The sequence below is a fragment of the Delphinus delphis genome, chromosome 4 (assembly GCF_949987515.2).
Source record: "Delphinus delphis chromosome 4, mDelDel1.2, whole genome shotgun sequence".
Classification (NCBI taxonomy): domain Eukaryota; kingdom Metazoa; phylum Chordata; class Mammalia; order Artiodactyla; family Delphinidae; genus Delphinus; species Delphinus delphis.
Window position 1 is genome coordinate 75,938,862 of NC_082686.1, and position 22,440 is coordinate 75,961,301.

Sequence of the window (22,440 nt, forward strand, 5' to 3'; positions counted from 1 at the left end):
TCCGCGGCATGTGGGATCTTCCCGGACCGGGACACGAACCCATGTCCCCTGCATTGGCAGGCGGACTCGCAACCACGGCGCCACCAGGGAAGCCCCATGAGCATCTTATAGAGAGGAAGCTGGGAGGGAGGGGGTTAATGGTATGAGGAATAAAATTGGCTCAGCACAGAAACCCCATCCTGATGGGCATTTCCCTGCCCTGCTTCTCCCGCCTCCCCCAGCTCAGACTGGTTTAGTGAAGAGGATATTCTGGAAAAAGCGTGTCCTTCTTTCCTTTTAGCTTTGAGGCAGCATGAAGGTTAAGGATTGCCCGTCTCAAGGTCACTTGATTCCCGCTGAACAGGGCTTTGGAGACTGTTCAGTTTATGGAGAATGCCGCTGTGCTTGTCAACTGTGTTCAATGTGGAGGGGCTGAGTCGAGACTGAAAATGGAAAGAAAGGCACTGAAGGCTGGAGGCATGATATTCAAAGGCTATAAACATCTTTCTTACAAATGAGGAGCTCCTCTAAAAGTCACGGGTCACAGTGGAAAATCCCAGATATAACTTATCTCCTTTCTATCCACATACACATACCTCTCACCTACCCGGTGCCTGGCACTGTGCTACGTACTGGGACAGGGTCATGAATCATTCAAGGTCCTTGCCCTTGAGGAGCTGTACCTAGTTCAGCAGAGACAGATCATATGCAAACAGCTGTAACAGTGTAGGGAGTCCTCTCCTAGCCTGTGCCTGAGGGAGCTGTGCAGAGGGAGTGATTAATTTAGCCTCAGGGTGTTAGGGAAGGCCCGGTGGAAGACAGCTGAACCTGGAAGACTGAGGAGGAATTCTGGGCAGAGAGAAGGCAGGGCATGGGATATGCGTTTCAGGCAGAGGGAACTACATCGGCAAGGGTCTAGAGCAAGAGATGGCCAGCTTTTTCTGGAAAGGGCCTGTTAGTAAATATTTCAGGCTTTTCAGGCTGTAGGGTCTCCATTGCAACTACTCATCTCTGTTGTTGTAGCACAAAAGTAGCCAGGGGCAAATGTGTGAATGAAGGCGCACAGGCTGTGTTCCAATAAAACTTTATTTACAGAATTGGCAGCGACAGGACTGTAGTTTGCCAACTCCTGGTCGAGAGGAGGATCTTCAGAGAGCCTCTCGTCTGCTGGTTCCCAGTCTTTTCAAGCATTAGGATTACTTTGCATCTGCTAGTCCCTGTTTCCGATGCTCTTAGCTATTACTCCACGGCTCTTCATCAGGTCTTGGTGAAGTCCACTTCTAACCACGCTGTTCACAACACATCCATCCCCTGGACCCTCCATCCTTTTTCATCGCTTTCATTTTCATCATGGCACCTATACGAAAACTCTTATGTATGAACTGTTTGTTTACTTCTTGTCTTTCCTGCTGGAATGTAAGCTTCATGGCTTGTTCTCTGTTGTATTCAGTGCTGTGCTGGATCCTGGAGCCTGGGATGCTCATTTCTTCTGCTCCAGCTCTGCATCCACTGAGGTCAAATGATAGTTTTAAATCAGCCATGATGGGAAGATTTACCCTGTGGAAATCAGTCCCATGGAAATCAGGTTTGGGGCATTTTTTAAAAAAGAGCTGTTTTATGAGCATATCACTGGTTCTCCCCTCTACCTAGAATACCCACCAGAAAGTCTGGTGCTCGGTAAATACTTGATTTTTTAATAAAACGTGCTACCAGTATCTGCTGATTGAGAAAATAGATCTCCGCTTATAGATGCAGAATCCTTTTGCCATTATTAGTGCTTCACAGGGATTTCCATGTCCCTTAGATGGGTAACTGCTGAGGGCACCATCACCTTCACTTGACCTATGGGAAGACTGAGGACTCACGACAGGACGTGGTAATCATTTTTTTTTTTTTTTTGCCGGTACGCGCGGGCCTCTCACTGTTGTGGCCTCTCCTGTTGCAGAGCACAGGCTCTGGACGCGCAGGCTCAGCGGCCATGGCTCACGGGACCAGCCGCTCCGCGGCATGTGGGATCTTCCCGGACCGGGGCACGAACCTGTGTCCCCTGCATCGGCAGGTGGACTCTCAACCACTGCGCCACCAGGGAAGCCCAGGACGTGGTAATCTTTACCCCATAGAGCAGACAGATTCTGCTAGGCCATGATGTCACATCTCCGCCTTATTCGCTACAGTCCCCCGAGTGAATGTGGGGTCTCAGGTCTGTGTCTCTTTTACTAAACAACAAGTATTTTTAATGAATTCCCCCAGTTTAGTGTGATTGTCATTTCTGCAGAGTGTTCAAAAGTCCAGATAAGTTCTATCCTCTTTCACCTGTGTTACTGTATCCTTTTCCCATTTGTCTGGGGCTTTGATTTATGGTATGTAAATGTGCCCTAGTCTATACCCTTTAGCTGTGATTATCATAAATATATCTGTTGATGAACAGTCTCCTACCCTGACAATCTAATTTTAAATCTGCAGTGGTATGAAGCCCAGAAGCACTTGACAAGAATCACAGTTTAACAGCCTCTTCGATCTCCGTTCCTTTAAGTGGGCAACATTAAACCTTGATACCAAGGGTCTGGTTTGTAAGCTCACAGAAACTGATTAAAAAGCCCCATCAAATTACTACACAATGCATGCTTAACTTTTACAAAGTACTCTCCTTTTGCAGGATGCCTGCTAAACAGTCTTTTCAATTCCCTGTCCTAAGCACACACTAAGAAACAGAAACGTGAACTTGTATTTAACGGCCATCTGGCTTATCTCAAAGCTTTCCAGGACCTCAGGGCTAGAAAGAACCTTGCATTGCCATGCAGAATGCCTTTGCTTTCAGAGATATCTGTGTCCTTCATAGCTGTCCTGACCTGTAGTTTTTTCCGCTTCTCTCTGTTTGCTTCTGTCCAGTGATGGAGAACTCACTCTTTCCTTAGGCAGCCTGTTTTCTTTTTGGATACAGTTTACAGAAAGTTCATTTTTACCTGCCTCCCTGTAGCGTTCAGCCATCGGCCCTAGTTCTATCCCTGTGGAGCTACTAGAACAAATTGGCCTCTTCTTGCTTCTGTCTCCTCTTCTGTCTTCTTACTTCTAATCTCAAGAAAGTGGGGACAGCTCTCACGTCCCCTGCATCCTCCTTTCTCCAGGCTGCATATCGACTGTCCGTTCAGCCATTCTTCCTATGACAGTCCTTTGTACCACCCTCTTTATTTTGCTCCTCTTCCTCTGGACATGTTCCAGTTTTGCCGGTGTCTTTCTTAAAGTGACTGAACAGTGCTGGCGAACAGCTGGGACCATAGAATGTTACGCTAGACTGCCTCTTCACTTACTAGTCCCGTAAGCTATAGGGTAAGTGATGTAGCTTCTCTGAATCTCGATAATCTCACCTGACAAATGAGGAAAAGTACCTTACACATTAAGTTGTTGTGAATACCAGATACGACTGTAGTGAAATCATTGGGGGAGTGCCTGGTACAAAGTAGATGGGTTCATAATACAGCCATTGTTATTATAATAAATACTATTAATTCTCTGGATATAGCTCATAATAAAGTTTGGATCATATATATATATATATATATATATATATATATTTTTTTTTTTTTTTTTTTTTTTTTTTTTTTGCGGTACACGGGCGTCTCACTGTTGTGGCCTCTCCCATTGCGGAGCACAGGCTCCGGACGCGCAGGCTCAGCGGCCATGGCTCACGGGCCCAGCTGCTCCGTGGCATGTGGGATCTTCCCGGACCGGGGCACGAACCCGTGTCCCCTGCATTGGCAGGAGGACTCTCAACCACTGCGCCACCAGGAAAGCCCTATATTTTTCATTTTAGATTGGAGTTTACATGGGGGCACTTTCTGTAAGTTTAGGTGCAAATGTTGAATAGGGTGGCCCTAGATAAACACAGTGCAATTGTAGTATCTCATATATATATGCATGTGTATAAAATATGTCGATATTAAATACATATTTCTTGCACGGTTTCCTAGGACTCCTTTCCTTTGTCACTCCACTTCAGTAACTGATGCACAGCTAGGTGCTCCTGCCTCTCCTTGTCATGTCTTCTCTAGCTTCTTGCCCCCCGGTCCTGCAGCTTGCACAAGATATACACAGATTATGTCTTGGCTGCTCTTTGGGAAGGAAAGGACAGTGTTCATTCAGTATATCAGAGACGAGTCTTTTCCTAACTCATCCGTGTGTTGGCTGGATGACCTTGGACAAGACATTTTCCCTCTGAGGCTCAGTTTTTCTTTTTTATCTTTGAACTTGATGAAGGAAGGTATTTTGATGCAGGAAGGTATTGGATTCTGAGTTCCTTTCCAATTCTAAAATTCACTCTGTTTTCTACAATCTAGTATTCATTTTGAGATGTGTGATTAGGCTTCCTTGGCTCTGTCTGTGTTCTGGTTTCCAGCGTGTACCTAGGTAAGCACTACACTTTAAGGCAGTACACTTTAAGGCAGCAGGAATGTCTAGGTAATTCCTTCAGGTCTCAGCTTTTCTGAGTGGCTTTGAAGTCAAACCTTCTGCGGAAATTGCCACGTCATCCTGAAGGGAAGCGGTGCTGAACGTGAGTTCCTATGCTTTACCTTCTCTCTCACCAACCTCTTTGAAGGTAAAATTTCTTACTTGCTTTTGTGGCTCTAATTATTATTTTTAATCAACTTTTTATTTGAAAATGGTTTTACATTTACAGAAAAGTGAAGCCTACACCCAGTTTCCCATATGAACATCTTACATTCGTTTGGTATGTTTGTGACAATTAGTGAATCAGTATTGATACCTTATGAATAATTAAAGTCCGTACTTTATTCAGATGTCCTCAGCTTTTTACCTCATGTCCTTTTTCAGTTCCAGGGGCCCATCTAAGGTGCATTACATTTAGTTGTCTTATGTCCTTAGGCTCCTCTTGGCTATGACATTTTCTCAGGATTTTTTTGAATTTTTGACAGTTTCGAGGGGTACTAGTCAGTTGTTTTGTAGAATGTTCTATAGTTGAGATTTGTTTGATGTTTTTCTGATGATTAGACTGGGGTTATGGGTTTTGGGGAGGAAGATCACAGAGGTAAAGTGTCATTCTCATTACAGCATATCAAAGATATCAAGGCTATCAGCATGATTTATGACTGTGGACCTTAACCTTGACCCCCGGCTCAGGTAGCATTTTTCTTATCAGGTTTCTGCACTGTGAAGTTACTCTCCACCCCTGTACCCCCTTTTCATATTCTCTTAGGAAGGATGTCACTATGTACAACCACTGCTAGATCTTATTCACCTAACTGTCCAAGGTGGGTATTTCTGATGGCTGTTGTCTTTTCTTCCACCAGAATTCTCCTATTTTGTTGACATCTCCTAGGGCTTTATCATCTAAATCCAGCCAGCGTTAAGGAAGAGAAAATGTGGAGGATAATGTTTGCTTTTAAAAGCCTTGGCCTGAAAATGGCACACATCACTTCCACTTAACATTCCATATGACACTCATTCATCTGCCAAACCTAACTGCAAGGGAGGCTAGGACATATGGTCTAGCTGGGTGCCCAGGAAAAAGAGGAAATGGATTTTAGAGAAAATCTAGCAGTATTTGCTCTACTACTTTAGAGTACAGAAGGGAACAAACTAAACCAATGTCTTACCATCATCAAATAATATAGCCATTGCCTCATAAAAAAATGAAAAAATAATGGAAAAACATAATCTTCGAATCAAGGAGAGTCATATAAATTGAAAATAAAATTAGCTTAATAAAAAACTTACTCTGTTGGCCATATTTTTCTTACTTCACTGTTTACCTGTGAACATTTGTTGAGAATAGGCACTTACCTGTGTGTCAGCATTTGCAAAACTCTGCTGTAAATTATGCCTATACCAGATTCTGCATCATTCCCAAAGTCTGCCATGCTGTTTTCTCCTTCATCCATTGTTTTTCTGGAATGGCCTTCCTCTGGTTTCTTTGCCTATGAAAATGCTATTCACTCCTCAAGTGACAGGTGAGGTGCCTTCATCTAACTTCGAGACAGAATTCGTCCCTTTGCTCCTTGTGACATCACGTCACTTTGCTTCCATTCATCATTTAACAGCTATCTCCCACTATGTATACATATGTTTCATGCATTAGACTGGGTGCTCCCTGAGGACAGCACAGGTTTTATTAATCTGTTAGATGCCTAAGCATGGTCTGAAAAATAAAAAGCGTGTTTTGTTGAATGCACTCAGGATGCTAGATATCCCAGAAAGTGGTCTCATTTTTTTTAAACCCCTTTCTTTAAAATACAACAAAACATTTTTTTTCCCCCCAATTATAAAAGTGATCCTCCCTTATGATAGACAAGCCTTCCTGGTGGAGGTGATCTAGAGCTGAGCCTGGAAAGGCTGATAGGATTTGATAATAATAAAGGTATAGTCCTGTCAGGCAGGCTATACTGCTTTCCATGACACATCCTAGGTTCAGGGCGTTTGTTTAATAGATGGTCAGGGCTCCTTTGAAACAGCTATAGTGTAAAACATTCACTTTCATAGATCATCACATAATTAAAACTCAGACTCTGAGCTTGTTCTGCACTGCGCTTGGGTGGTGGGGCTTGGTGAACAGCCGTATGCTCATTATCTTGAACAGGAGTTACCAACCTGAATTCCCAGGGTCCCAACAGGGGGATAGCTTCACCGTAGCAAAAGGAGTGTTTAATTACAGCTACAGAAAGTGGAGCGTGAAAAAAAAACCAAACAATCATTTTCAGGCTTTAATGATTCAGCTGCCATGCATCTCATTACCTATCAAAACATGACTTCTTAAAGTGACCTTATCAAGTTTATTAGAGATAAAGTATGAATTATATGACAGTTGTTCCTTTCCTTCCTTCTATCCTTTGCTATCCTCTACTCTTAATCTTTTGGTTACTTTAGTGACTTTACAAGCTCAATATTTTACTAAAACATGAATCAGCAAAGTCTATTTGTAAAATACTTCCTTTGGTTTACTTACACTGTTTCCTCAATTTTCAGGGTTGAAAAATTAGACCTTAATTAGGATTTATATTTTTATGGTTTTTTTATTTCATATTATCACATTTATTTATTCATCTGAAATTCTAAATTATTATAGTTAGCGTAGAAATTATTTTTTCCCATTACACAGATAGGAAAACAGCCTCAGATACTAAGTGACTTGCTCAGGACCCCACAGCAACTGTGGTTCAAAGCTGGGTCTCCTGATTGCACATCTAGAGCTGAACGTACCACATTAGCATCTGCCTGTCAACCACTTAGCCTTGTGGCAGAGGCTCACACATTCTTTTATTTCTCCTAATTATAAAAGTGACCCACACTTATGATAGCCAAGTCTTCCTGAGAAGGTGATCTGGAACTAAGCCTGGGAAGGTTGGTAGGGCTTAACAGATGGTAGGGGTACAGGATATTTTTTTGCAGTGTGGTTAACTAGCTACATGCTTCTCTGACATGTCCCTTGGGGGTCAGGGGCATGGAGACAACACATTGAGAATGAATCCATGCCTTGATTTCTGGCACTACTTAGAGGAGAAGATTCTCAGATCAAAGAGACTTTAAGTCAAAGGTACTCAAATTATAAATACACTGAATTTATGTAACCACAGTAATAATACATAGTTATTAATCAGAATGCCTAATTTCCAGTTTAGTTCTTTTTTTAATACCCTACTTCCTCATTACCAGTTTTCTTGGCAACTTTTCTTCTTCTTAGGACTGCTTTGAAGAAGACATGTTTATATAGGCATTGCCTCAAACTCCCAAGTATGTGTGATCTAGTCATATGTGCAAAAGACATATGTCATAGGGAGCAGATCCATTCCCAAAGAGTTTATTGCATTGAATCCTTATCTAGAACTCTTATCTAGATGCAAACATCAATAAGTGTGTTTAGTTTAACACACAGTACTTAGCATATTGCCTGCCCAATAAAAGAGGTTCTGAGTAAATATTGATTTAATAAATTGGTGAAGGAATGACACTGTCAGTTGAAATTCATTGATTGTCCTTTTGAGGATAACACATAGCTACTTCACCAGTCATATGATTTCTATCCTTGCCTCAATTTTTATCACCAGAAGCAGCATTTTTCTTTTTCTACTAATTTTTATGAAATAGGCTATAAATGTGCTAGAGTAGTCTAATTTTTGCCCAAAACTGAAGTAGAGACAAAGATGGTGGTGATGTATCGGTCAGAATGGCCATCATCAAAAAATCTACAAACAATAAATGCTGGAGAGGGTGTGGAGAAAAGGGAACCCTCTTGCACTGTTGGTGGGAATGTAAATTGATACAGCCACTGTGGAGAACAGTATGGAGGTTCCTTAAAAAACTAAAAATAGAACTACCATACGACCCAGCAATCCCACTACTGGGCATATACCCTGAGAAAACTATAATTCAAAAAGAGTCATGTAACACAATGTTCATTGCAGCACTATTTACAATAGCCAGGACATGGAAGCAACCTAAGTGTCCATCAACAGATGAATGGATAAAGAAGATGTGGCACATATACACAATGGAATATTACTCAGCCATAAAAAGAAACAAAATTGAGTTATTTGGAGTGAGGTGGATGGACCTAGAGTCTGTCATACAGAGTGAAGTAAGTCAGAAAGAGAAAAACGAATACCGTATGCTAACATATATATATATGGAATCTAAAAAAAAAAAAAAAAAGGTTCTGAAGAATCTAGGGGCAGGACAGAAATAAAGACGCAGACGTAGAGAATGGACTTGAGGACACCGGGAGGGGGAAGGGTAAGCTGGGACGAAGTGAGAGAGTAGCATGGACATATATACACTACCAAATGGAAAGTAGATAGTTAGTGGGAAGCAGCCGCATGGCACAGGGAGATCAGCTTGGTGCTTTGTGACCACCTAGAGGGATGGGATAGGGAGGGTGGGAGGGAGACGCAAGAGGGAGGAGATATGGGGATATATGTATATGTATGGCTGATTCACTTTGTTATAAAGCAGAAAGTAACACACCATTGTAAAGCAATTATACTCCAATAAAGATGTTAAAAAAAAAAAAGAATGGTGGTAATTCTGTAGAAAATAGATTGTTGCTGGCAGCTAGTACCACAGTGAGAAAGCTTTAAATATTTATGTTAGCTGCTATACAAAAATTCAAATGTGGTATACAAAGATCAGTTTGATGGTATTAGTGTGTAGGGTGTTTTTAAAAGCTGAAGACCACTTCTGGTTTGAAATACAGAAATATGCATGGCTTGATCTTTTTGCGTGTGCTGGAAAAATGACTTTTGTAGTATTGGGGCTCACTCGGTTGAAGTATTTACTGAAGGTGAAATCTGTTTCTACATACTTTCCAGTGACATCTCATGGCCATGGGGGTTTGGCTTTTTCCTGTGGTTCTCAACCAAGCCTGAATTTGATCAGAATTTCAAAACCCAGGAAACATAGATAGAGAGTTGTCATTCAGCAGAAATAGAAGTCTTCCCGGAATTGACTGTGACTGCTGAAAGCTTAGCAATTACACTGGCTGTTTGGTCTGAACAGTGATTCTGGAATGGGACCACAAACTTAGCGGCATCTTGCAGGCAGACACTAGATGCAGGAGGGAGAGACATAATTCATTTTTTAGCACACCTCTGTATTTTCTAATCATAATTAGCTGTTACTCATTTACATTTGGTTTACTGTTGCAGAGATTTATTGATCTGCCTCTAGAAAGAAAAAAAAGTACAGATATGTTACTAAAATGCCTTCTTTTCAAATAGTTATTTCAATATTTAAACCATTGACATTTATGCATTTACTTCAGGAACGTTTTTGACAATTTGCAAGTGTGTATTAAAAAAAAATTTCAATAATCATTTCATTTTGTTCTGCAGAACCCCAGCTGAAAGGAATTGTGACAAGGTTATTCAGCCAGCAGGGATATTTCCTGCAGATGCACCCAGATGGTACCATTGATGGGACCAAGGACGAAAACAGTGACTACAGTAAGGCATATTAGCTTCTTGCAATCTAATTACAATCAAATGTATGGCCCAGTGTATCTTAGACTTAAAGCATGGCCAGGCTACCTTTGGAACTATTGAACTACTAGTAAGCTGGTGTCTTTTCCTTTATCCTTCTTGCTATGATTCCCTATAGCCAGGAGACCGTAAGGGACAGAGATTATGTACTCAATAAGAAGGTAGGAGGCTTGAAGGAGTTCTGACTGGTCAGTGGACAAGAATTTCCTCTCATCCCACTGTTTGTAGTCAGGATGATGTTAAGTATTCATAGAAGCAAGGCAGACCTTCCAGCACAAAACGGTATTTTAATCCTGGAACCAAACAGTAAACATGTTATAGTAATTGTTAGAACATCATTTCTGGAAGACCAAAGTTACTTCTCAAGGTAAACATTGAATATATACATATTTATATTACATGTTGTTTTATTTTGATTGAAGACAAAATTATTGATTTAAAAAGGAAAATATGTTAAAATATTATGATAACAGATAATGAAGACTGGTAGAACTGCAATTTTGTTTATAGTTTTTTGAGATAAAATGCAAACATTAAAAGATTATTGATAATATCCCTGGAAATAATGTTTAAGTAATTTAACTATATAGGTGACAAGTTTGATAACTAAACAAATCATCAAGGTCTGAGAGAGTATATTTGCATTTCAGAAGAATTTTGATTGCAAGCCTCAGAGCCAAGAATGATCACTTTCATCATATCTTTCAGTTTCTGAATAATCGTGTACAGATACCTGGGGGGAAATTCGTGTTATTCTAAAATTATACAGGGCATCATATTGTTTCCCAAAGTTTGTCTGTATTCCCTGCTAGATCTTTGGTACTAGTCACATAGTAAATGCTCATTAAATCTATATCCAATTGAGTTGTCTTCTGATGGAGGTGATTTTGTGGTTAGACTGACATTCTACCCAACTGCATAAGATAATCTAAGAAGTCTGATATTTTACGGTGAACTATCTTTTAAATTAAAAATAAAGATCTCAGGAAAGATCTACAATCCCTAGAGTGTGAAAATGCTCTTGTCCACCCCTTCTAAATTATTCTTTGTTCACTTAATGTTACACATTACAAAATATGAATTACAATAAAGATCTTATTATAAAGAATTTCATCCCATTTTCTGCCAAGTAGGTGATTAGTTTATTGTGGTTTGCATTGTTGCTTTATGTTTGTGGGAATGCATTCTTTAAATGATTTAAGGTTTAACTGAGTACAGAAGAATGAGGATGCTTTCCTCTCCATGTAGAATTTTCATTATTGCATGTGAACTTGAATTCAGATTTAGTGAAGCTACAAGTATAGGTGGAAAGAATCAAGGATGTGGCTTAGCTGTGTCACCCGTACTATCTCTGGGGTATCCCTTGTTCTGGTTTCTTTTTCTATAAAATGATGTGGCTGGAGATGATAATATTAATATCCGTTGTCAGACAGAACCATCCACCCAACTTAAAAAAAAGATTGAAAAATTATAAGTTGGTGAACATAGATTCAGTCCTCAAGTGAGCCAAATAGCCGTAGCCACAGGATACAGCTGTTACCTAGACAGCTGTTCTGTGGATCTGTGACGTTTATCACGGGGCAGTGGCAGAGAGGTGAGGGTGAAAGCGTGGGGTCAACCAACAAAATACCTTCCTTCAATGTTTTTAGAAAAATAATTGAAAGTGCTTTCTCTGCAGATGCTGGGTCAATGGCTAATATAGATCTACAACCACATATAAATATACACACATATGCATAATATATATACGTATATATAGAGGCATTACGCATAACACACATACTGAGGGTGCTACATTTTGTCAGAAACTTTTAGAAACTGTCTGAATTCACAACTTTAAAATATCTTATTTTTTATTAAGACAAACTACTGCATACATTTATTGATATGTTGGTATTAAAAGGAGTTCAAATATACAAAATAATAAGACTTAGATAAATTCATCTGGATACCCAACCCCTGGCTTAAAATTTAGTTAAAAACATCAATACATTTGAAACCCTTGTGTGCTCTTTCTGGTGGAGTCCTGCTTTTCCCTTCAGTACCAGACATAACAACTATCTTGAATTTGACACTTTTTATTTCTGTGCAGTTTTATAAATACATTTTTTCATATATACATATATATGCATATACTTACATCCGTCATAACATCATTTTGCATGTTTTTAAACTTTTTATAAGAGGAACATTACTATATATAACTTTTATGTATTTTTCTTCCCCAGTATTTTGGTTGTGAGATGCATAAATGGTGATATATTTGCTTTATATTATTCATTTTCATTTTTGTAAAGTATCCCATTGCATGAACATACCCAAATATATTTATCCATTCTCTTTTGGGTGGATAATTATCATTTCTATTTTAAGGCAATTACAAATAGTGCTGCCAAAATATTTCTTGTACGTGTTGAAGAGGCCTTCGCTGACCATCCTTAATAAAACTAAACATTTCACCTTGACCTATTCTGATACCCTAGTATTTTTTTTCTAGTCATAGCTCCTATGATGACCTGATATGCATATTGTTGCAGTTTATTTGTTTGTTTTTGATCTTCCTAGCAGGAGAATGTTTCATGAGTGAAGAGATTTTGTTTTGATCTTTGATGTATCTTTATTATTTTTTTTCACATCTTTGTTGGAGTATAAATGCTTTACAATGTTGTGTTAGTTTCTGCTGTACAACAAAGTGAATCAGCTATATGTATACATATATCCCCATATCTCCTCCCTCTTGTGTCTCCCTCCCACCCTCCCTATACCACCCCTCTAGGTCATCACAGAGCCTCAAGCTGATCTCCCTGTGCTATGCAGCAGCTTCCCACTAGCCATCCATTATACATTTGTGTCTTTAGAACCTAGAATGATCATTAGTACATAGTAAGCACTCAACAAAAATCAAAATGAATGAATGAATGTGTCCTTGTGCATGTGTAAAAGTTTCTCTAGATCATTGGCTAAATATTCTATCCACCTAAATATTTTTAACATTTCCTGTTGAAATAATGTTAGACTTCAGAAAAATTACAAAATAACACAGGAAATTTCTGTGTACTCTTCACCCAGCTTCCCCTAATGGGTACCACTTTTATGTAACAACAGTATAATTATCAAAGCCAGGAAATTAACCTTGGTACAATACTATAAATTGAGCTATAGACTTTATTCAGGTTTTGCCAGTTTTTTGACTAATGTACTTTCTTCTGATCCCCCCACACATATTTTAATTAAAAATATCCCATGAAAACAAATAATTTTTATTTTTACATTTTCTGAGTGTGGATTGAGATAAAAATATCAGAGAAGGATTTAAATTCTACTCATGTTTTTTAATAGAAAATTATAAACCTCTAAGTTGTTAAAATGCCTTTTCTTTCTCTACTTTGTGTGGGCAGGAGTAAAAGCATTTGATTGTTTGGAAAAAAAATCTTGTTACTATGAGCATCTGTCAGAAGTGTGCTGTTTGGTTCAGTAGACATCATTAGGTCCAGCCAACCTTACCATAGTATCTTGGATTGAATTGATAGGACACCTGTTCTTTTGTTCATGAAGAAAAGACTAATTACATGTAATTGAGTACAAAACCAAATGGGTTTGTCAGCAGCAACAGATACAAATCTCTGCAAGTGTAATGATACCAAAGATGCAAAACAGTGTTGGAACACTGACACAAAAAAGACAACAGCAGTTTGGAGAGTATTAATAGGAACATTTTACATAAAATTAGAAAGGTAATTATTCTGCTCCACCAGTTTCCATAGGAGAAGATACATTTGAAGAGGTCAAACATGCTGGGGTGAAAACAATTAAGATATGCAAATGCATTGTTGCCTTTTTCTCTGAACAAAAATATTAACAGCCATTTCACTGTGGCACGAGCTGCCTGACAAATGAATACAATGGTGAAACTGAAGATATTCAAGCAGGTGCTGCACTGGTACTTGTAGAGCGTTTATGAAAAAACCCCTTCAGTGTGGGAGGGGAAGAACATGGTGGTGGTTGAGAAAGTTTCAGAACTCAGTGACTTTTAAGGTCTCCTTCAGTCTTGAGATTCATTTAAAAATTATTTTGAATAGATAAGTATATGGTACAGAATTGTAAAGGCACAAAAAAGGATATACAGTTGAAAAAGAACAAAACAGTTCTTGACAGCCAAGAGCTGGCTCGGCACTACCAGCAGGACAAATGTGAACAGTTTCACAGGACACCAAATCAGGCAAGGCCACCGTGACCATGATGGATCAGGACAAAAACAAGACCACTCTGTAATCATATCTGAATGCAGACAAAAACAAGAAAGTTGTCCAAACTACAAAATGATCAAATATTGCTGTACCCTGCTTCATCACCAGGAACAGGATGTTGCTCTGTTCTTCTTGCCTTCTAGATAAGAATTATTAAGATAGCCAAGTATAGAATTACACCTGCATCCAAAGAGCATTCAACTTGGAATAAATCTGCTTTCTTTGAGCCCCCTTAAAAATCACTTAACATGAGACTGAATCCTGGAAGTCCTTTCTTACACCTTACTAAGACACCCCAGTTCTGCCATGGTGTATATTTTTCCTCCTCGCTGAGAGTCAGTGAACCCAACTTTGTTCAACCACAGATGTGTGGATGTGTTTCTTTGACTAGAAGACGTTAACATAGTCAAAAGCAATTTTCTGTCCCTCCCCTCTCTGCCACCTGGCCACATTTCTTCGTATTCTTCCAGATGCAGTCTGTGCATTAACAACATACACAATATTATATATCTGTATATGTCTCTCCCTCTCTCTCTCTCTCTCTCTCTCTCTCTTTCTAATCTTGTTCAGTACTTTTTCTTAACTTAAAATGTTGTATTTACAAGACTTTTCCATGTTAGGACATATTTAAATGGGATATTTTATTTAACCTAGTTTCCTCTTGAAGGACATTTCAGTTCTTTCTAATATTTTGCTGATACACACTATTCTATAAACAATATCCTTGTACAGAAGTCATTCTGCGTGTGTGCAACTATATTTAGAGGATGGATACTTAGAAGAGGAATTGTTGGGTCAAGGTTTTATGCTTTTATATTTTTGAAAGAGAGCTATTTCCTCTCCACCATACAAATTTACACTTAGAGTGACTAGTCGTTTCCTTATCTTCTAGTCAACACAATGTGTTATCAGGCTTTTGGTTCTTTGCTACCTAAAAACATAAACTTTAAGTTTTCTTATTATGAGTTAGGTTGAGCACTTGTTCATATAGTTTATGAGCCACCTGCACTTCTTTTCCTATAAAATGTCTGTTTATATTTGTTTCTATTAAGGGTCTGTTTTATCATTTGCAAGAAATCTGTTTATATTTTAAAAATCAGCTCACTGTTATGTGAGTTTCAAATATCTTTACTCATTTTGTTGTTTGCCTCTGAATTTTTTTGCAATGCCTTATTTTATTTTAAATACGCTTTTATGCCCTCAGCTTTTCTTTCCTATTTAGAAGTGTACTCATTCCAAGATTATAAAAAAAACCTCCCACGTTTTAGTAAGGAATTGTTTCATTTTTATACTTCATATTTAATTAATCTAGAATTTTATTTCTTGACTTTTGACTCTAGACCTCTAATATTTTGTGTTCCTAACTACCAGTTTTAAGTACAAATACAGTTTCTTCAGATTTTATGAATGTATTAAATTCTCCATGAGTTCAGCATTAAAAATATATATTTCAACAAGGTCTATATCTGAGTTTCAGAAATCCAATTGGAAATTTAAAAATTGAGTCATCCAGCTATGTTTTCTATACAATACCAGACATATGATGTTTTGATACCACCAATCACAAGTATATAGACACAGCCAAAGCCAACAGAAGCTCTGTATTGCTAAACGATGAACAAAAACATGATCCAAATGGTTAGCTGGAGAAAATCATTAAGGACATAAGGGTTGCTGCAAAGAATTATAAAGATGCTCTGTCTCCCTAACAAGGGGCCTTTGTTAGGTGAAAGAGATGACATGGAGTTCATCTCTTTCACCTACTCAGATGTACACATTATAGTAGTCATGGGTGAGCGAGGGCCACGCCATATCCAATTATAGGGATATTATTTTCTTCTAGTGTCTTCTATACTTTAAGAATATATCACAATTTGTATGCGTGAAGTCATACCTACAAGTTGGATGAAAAGAAAAAGAAATGAGTGTGTTATCCTGCTGATTTTCTTTAAGCAGGCTTATTTATATAATCTGGAGCAATACTTTGGTACGTGTAATATTGTTACCCTTACAGTGGCATGCCTTTTCAAAACAAAATTAATATTCAGCCTTAGCTTATGAATGCAGTTACCTCACTTGATTTTTTAAAAATAAAGAAAAAATATTGCCTTTTGACTTTCATAGCTAGAAGAAAAGTAATGGACACTTGTTAGAAATTTGTTTTTGTTGATTGTGTTTCAATTTTAAAGACTGTTCCTTCAAATAATATTTATGGAAAGCTTGAACAAGAACCAATTATTTCCTTGAATAGTTTGCCGATTCACATATGTTCATAAGGAAATAACTCCTCAGACTTTTTTTAACCTTGGCTTTGTACCTTTTTATGTCTTATATTTCCTTTCGACCCTAAGACTTCTGCCCTCATGTGCGCCTCTGTTTAGTAAAGTAAAACATGAGCCATTTGAAATTATCCTTTTTCCTAGTTGCGCTATGACTATTTATGGGCATGTTGATAGGAAGTATGCATATACATAGTGGTTAAGAATCTGATGGGAGCCACTTTACCAAGTGTATTCCTAGAACTAAGGACTGAGATTATCTTTAGTCTATTCCTGGCTCTGTGAGGTGACCAGTGCTTCGGTCTTGGGCAAGTCACATAAATTTTGTCAGATTTATACAATCTCTGGTTTTACAAAATGAGAGGAACAGAGAATCTCTAAGCTTTTTATAGCCTTTCCTTTAATTCTCATATAGAAGTAAATGTATGCTCAGAAAAACTGATTGACAGATTCCGTTTCCACAAATATCATTTGTTCTGAAAGGTATGTTACTGACAGGAAATCTTCAGTTGCAAATCCCTATGTGATATTCTCAAGGTGTATATGAAGATCTGGAGAGTCATACATACATATAAGTGATAGAGCCAGAATGGAATGCAGGCTACCTGACTTGAGGTTCTTTGCCTTGGAGTTAGTTATTTAATCTCTTCACATCTTACTTCCCTCATTTGTTAAGTAGGGATAATAATAGTACTTAGATCACAAGGTTGTTGTGTAGATTAAATGGGTGATTCATGAAAAATGCTTAAAATAAAATAAAAACCGAAAACCTGGTTAAATGTTGTTGGTTGTTGTTGTTGTTATCCTCATCAGTCGGGGTAAGAGTCCTTGTTTGCAAGGAGCTTATAGACAGTGACCATTTTAACAGAAGTAGAATTCTTTTTTTTTTTTTTTTTTTTTTTTTGCTGTACGTGGGCCTCTCACTGTTGGGGCCTCTCCCGTTGTGGAGCACAGGCTCTGGACGCGCAGGCTCAGCGGCCATGGCTCACGGGCCCAGCTGCTCCGCGGCATGTGGGATCTTCCCGGACCGGGGCACGAACCCATGTCCCCTGCATTGACAGGTGGACCCTCAACCACTGCACCACCAGGGAAGCCCCAGAAGTAGAATTCTTACTGGTGGTAGCTGTTGTTATGTGAAAGAATTTAAAAGTGCTTAAGCTAGAGGGTCTGGAGCAGTACTCTAAGTTAGTGGTTCCTAAAGTGTGCAGTCCCTGGACCACCAGCATCAGCATCATCTGAAAACTCGTTAGAAGAACACATTCTTGAGGCTTGCCCTAGACGTGCTGAATCAGATAGAACCTCAGGGCTGGGGCTCAGCAGTGTGTGCTTTGACAAGCCCTCCGGATGATTCTGATGCACTGCAGGAGGTATGAAGGGGCACGTTCCTCTGCACCCAAGATTTGGAGTGTTCACATTTGCTAATGAAGCAATCTCTGTCTTGGGACTGTCATACCTAGTTCTATGGGAACCTGATTCCTGATGTAATAGGGAAAGCATAGGTCTGTAGGTAGACTGAAAAGCATACTGAAATCCAGACTTTCTAGTATCTCAAACATGTGTGGAATCTGTTCCATTTTGATGTGTTTCCTGGAGAGAGTCAGAGCTCAATTCTAGACAGGTTATGTGATCAAACACAGGTTTGGGGAAGGATAGAAAAACGTATATAATGATATAAGTAAGTCTGTACCATATAGTTTTATGTCTTGGAGGTTTTACACATGCTAATTCCTTTTGCTTGGAATGACTTCACCAATCTTACCACCTGATAGATCACTGTTACCCTTCAGAACCCTTCAAAGCTCTTATCTCCTTTGTCAGTGTGAAGCCTTCTCCAGCCATCCCCCTCAACAGCCACCCTCCCTCACACAAAACTCCACATTAATTACTCATTTCACTCTACTGTGTTTGAACCTCGTGTGTATATTTACAGTTGCAGAAGTCACATTATACTGCAATTCCTTATCTGCATTTTTGTAGATAAGGAATAATGTCCTTATTTGCCCTTCTGCCTAGGACAGCAATGGATATTTTCCAAGATCCCGTACTGGGGCGTATGCAGATACGTTTCATTTAGCTGGCACACTTCAGAAAAAAAATCAGTGTATTTAAGCAGTGGGTGCACCTACTTTCTCCCACATTTTCCTCCTAGCTGCCTGTGTCCTAAAGACTCTTGAGCTTGGGATACCTGTGGTTCTCCCTCAATGTTTATGAAATAAAAACAAAACAAAGCAAAAACAAACAAAAAACTTCAAAGGAAGAATATACACCACTTAAATGTCACCAATTATAAGGCAAAGTAGCTTGGGCTGTGAGTCAGATAACCTGGTTTCTAGTCTAGGTCCTGTCGCTAATTAGCTGTATGATCTTGTTTCAGTCATGTAGGCTCTCTGTTCCTTGGATTTCTATTCTGTAAAATGAGATTTTGGAAAAGATCATCTCCAATATTGCTGACAGATCTGAAACTTATAAAGCCTATAAATTGGCAATAATTTTTGTTTTTACCTTTGAAACTTCCCTTTTAAACACATTACAAAAAATGGGCAAAATTGTGAGAACAGATAGTGCAATAATTTTTGCATTGAATTTGAAAACAGTAGTACATTTACTCTACCTTCAAAATATATACAGAATTTGACCACTTCTCAATACCCCAGCTGTCACTACCTAGTCCAGGCTATTCTCATCTTCGGACTATTACCATAGCTTCCTAACTAATCTTGTGCTGGCGACTTTCCCCCTTCAGTCTAGTATCCACGCAGCAGCCAGAGTGACCCAGTTAAAATAGGTCAGATAAACTGACTTATCTGCTCAGTCTCTTTCACTACACACCACTAAGGGTAAAAGCCAAATTCATCCCATGACCAATAAGGCTTTACATAATCCTGCCCATTATCTCCTGGCTGTTCTCTCTCCTCTTTCTTTTGACTAGTCTCCTAGCCGTTCCTTTAACACACCAATCATGCTCCTTCCTATCCCCATCTTCCAAAATGTTCTTCCTCCAAATATCTAAATAGCCCACTCCCTCATCTTCTTCATTCCCTCACTCAAAAGTGAAACCTTTTCTCATGGAGGACTTTTCTGATTCATATATGTGTATTTCAATTGCTGTCTTCAACATTTCACTCTCCCTTGGCAATTTGACTTATTTTTCACTCCACTTACCATTATGTAATACACTTATTTATTTATTTAATTTAAAAAACATACTTATTTGTTTATTTGGTTGCACCGGGTCTTAGTTGTGGCAGGCGGGCTCCTTAGTTGCAGTTCATGGGCTCCTTAGTTGTGGCATGCAAACTCTTAGTTGCAGCATGCATGTGGGATCTAGTTCCCTGACCAGGGAACGAATCCAGGCCCCCTGCGTTGGGAGCGCAGAGTCTCAACCACTGTGCCACCAGGGAAGTCCCCTTATTTATTTTATCATCTCCCACCTCCACTAAAATGTTCCCTACATATACCACACATTTAGCTCATTCATACTTACTTATGTTATTTTTTTCCAGTAGTAATGTCATCCTCTAAAAATAAGATCAATTGCCTTTTGTCTTTGAGAACTTTTCCTGATGTTTTTAACTGGAAATCCTGCTTTTTCCTCTGCATACACAATATATCTCAAGGTATTTTTGCACTTTAATCTATATTGATGTATCTACGCTCTTTAACTTATAAGTTTCTTGAGGCCATTGACCATGTCTGGTTATCTCTATGTTGGCGTGTAACAGGGCCTTAATAATGGATAGTGACTTAATAATGGATATGGATAGCTTAATTCATAGTAACAATAGTATAATCAGACTACCATTTAAATTTAAAAGCTTAATTAGAGTATAAGCTCCGCAGGGCAGGGAGCTTTGTCTTCATTTTCTACTGTTGTATCCCCAACACTTGGGATAGTGCCAGGCACATACTAGGTTTTCAATATTTGTTGAATAAATGAATAAAAGTCAGTTCTCAGAACAGCCTCATCAAAAATGAATATGATTTTGTCAAACAACTCCTAGCTTGAAGGATTATTGCAAATTAAATCACATTTGCTTTTTTTTTTCTTTTTGAGAATGACAGTTTAAGAGACTTTAAAGGATGGATAAGGAAGTCATTTTCCATTATGAAAATAGGAGGAAAATTGAGAATGCTTAGCCTGGAAAAGTGAACTCCATAGCAATAATAGTAAAAGAAGACAGTTTTAAATAGATCTTCAAAGTGTTATGCAAATATATATTTATGGTGATAATTTCAGAGGCATCATTTTCTGAAAGTATGTAAATGGTATGTTTACGCAGAAGAGAGGGAGCCATTGCTTTTATTATTCAGCTAGGACCAGCAGCTAAATTTAAGCTTATGTTGCAGGAAAAAGAAAATATACACTCAGGTGCTTTAAGGGTAAGAAAAAACGACAGCCAGGGGGTCTTGAGGTAGTGGAAAAGGGTATTAGAGTTGTGATGAATTAGAGATTATTAAAATCTCCCTGAAATTACCTGATTCTGAGGCTCTGGAAAGTGAGTTGATTTGCTCAAGACAGAGCAAGAAAAATTCAGTTCTACTATATCCATAACCTGTGTTCCTTTCTCTATATAAGTTATTGCTTGAGAGATTATACTGATTTACCTACAGTCTAAAACTTAATAGATTTTAATGAATGGAATTGGGATTTGTTATATGTGGCTGGTTCAATTAGGCATTCAGTCTATGGCCTCCAACTAAACAAGGGATAAATTATAACTTTATTTTCATGTGGACCAATATTTTCCAGAGCATACTACCTATCCTGAAGTACGAAATAACTATGTATTTACAATGAAGAATTTGAAAAATAAAATGGTCACCTATGTGCCAAGCATTATTTCTTTTTATTTATTTATTTATGGCTGCGTTGGGTCTTCATTGCTGTGCACGGGCTTCTCATTGCGGTGGCTTCTCTTATGGCCGAGCACAGTCTCTAGGCATGTGGGCTTCAGTAGTTGTGGCACACTGGCTCAGTAGTTGTGGCTCACCAGCTCTAGAGCACAGGCTCAGTAGTTGTGGCACACGGGCTTAGTTTCTGCACGGCATGTGGGATCTTCCCGGACCAGGGCTCGAACCCGTGTCCCCTGCGTTGGCAGATGGATTCTTAACCACTGAGCCACCAGGGAAACCCCAAGCATCATTTCTTAATGTATGAGTTTGGGCCACATTAGATAATAATAGGTAATGTTTACTGAGTACTTGCTAAAGTGTCTAGTACAAGTATGAAAATTTTACTTGTTTAAGTATTATAACCATCCTATAAAGGGGATACTGTAATCATTCCTACTTTGAAGATCAGTAAACTGAGGCATAGGAAGTTTGAATAATTAATCCATGGTCACACTGATATTAAAAGGTAGACCCAGGATTTGAGCTCAGTGAGTTTAGTTCCAGAGTTAATGCCTTTACCATTTTATGCTGAATACCTAATTTATCTTTCCTCATTAATATTTCCTAGTGCATTAAAAATCATACCACTGCATTCTTCTCACAACACTTTAAAAAAGTATTACGAAGGGGATATGACTTACTTATAAAATATTATGGTGGTTTGCTGGCTAAACATTGAACTTGAGAGGATTTTTCTTCAATATGTTCAACGTATTTCAACTATAAATTAAAACTTTTTTTGAAATAGTAAACCATTATACAATAATTTTAAAGATCTTAAATAATCTGGTTGCCTTTTAACTATATCTGACTTGGGAAGTTTGAGGTGTGTAGGCTGTGTGTGTTTGTGTGTGTATATATATTTCCATGTATTATTCAGTAGCCTAGATAGATAGAGTGGTACTGAGTAGGCATCCTGCCAGGATCTAGTGAAGTTGCACTTGGTACATCTGCTTTCCCTGACACTGAGACAGAATGTGGAGCACACACCCATGTCAAAATATGTCTGTATAACATTACTAGGCCCACTCCATAGTATTATAATTGAATTTTTTT

At 38.6% G+C, this 22,440-nt stretch overlaps 1 protein-coding gene across 3 annotated transcripts in view; it reads left to right on the forward strand.

The window, feature by feature from the left end:
• Positions 1-22,440, forward strand: part of FGF12 (fibroblast growth factor 12) — a 554,165-nt gene that overhangs the window by 351,290 nt on the left and 180,435 nt on the right. For all 3 annotated transcript variants that reach the window (XM_060010936.1, XM_060010935.2, XM_060010934.1), the window contains one exon: positions 9,819-9,929. In XM_060010936.1, coding sequence (XP_059866919.1) covers positions 9,819-9,929 — 111 coding nt within the window. The remainder of the gene's footprint in view (positions 1-9,818; positions 9,930-22,440) is intronic.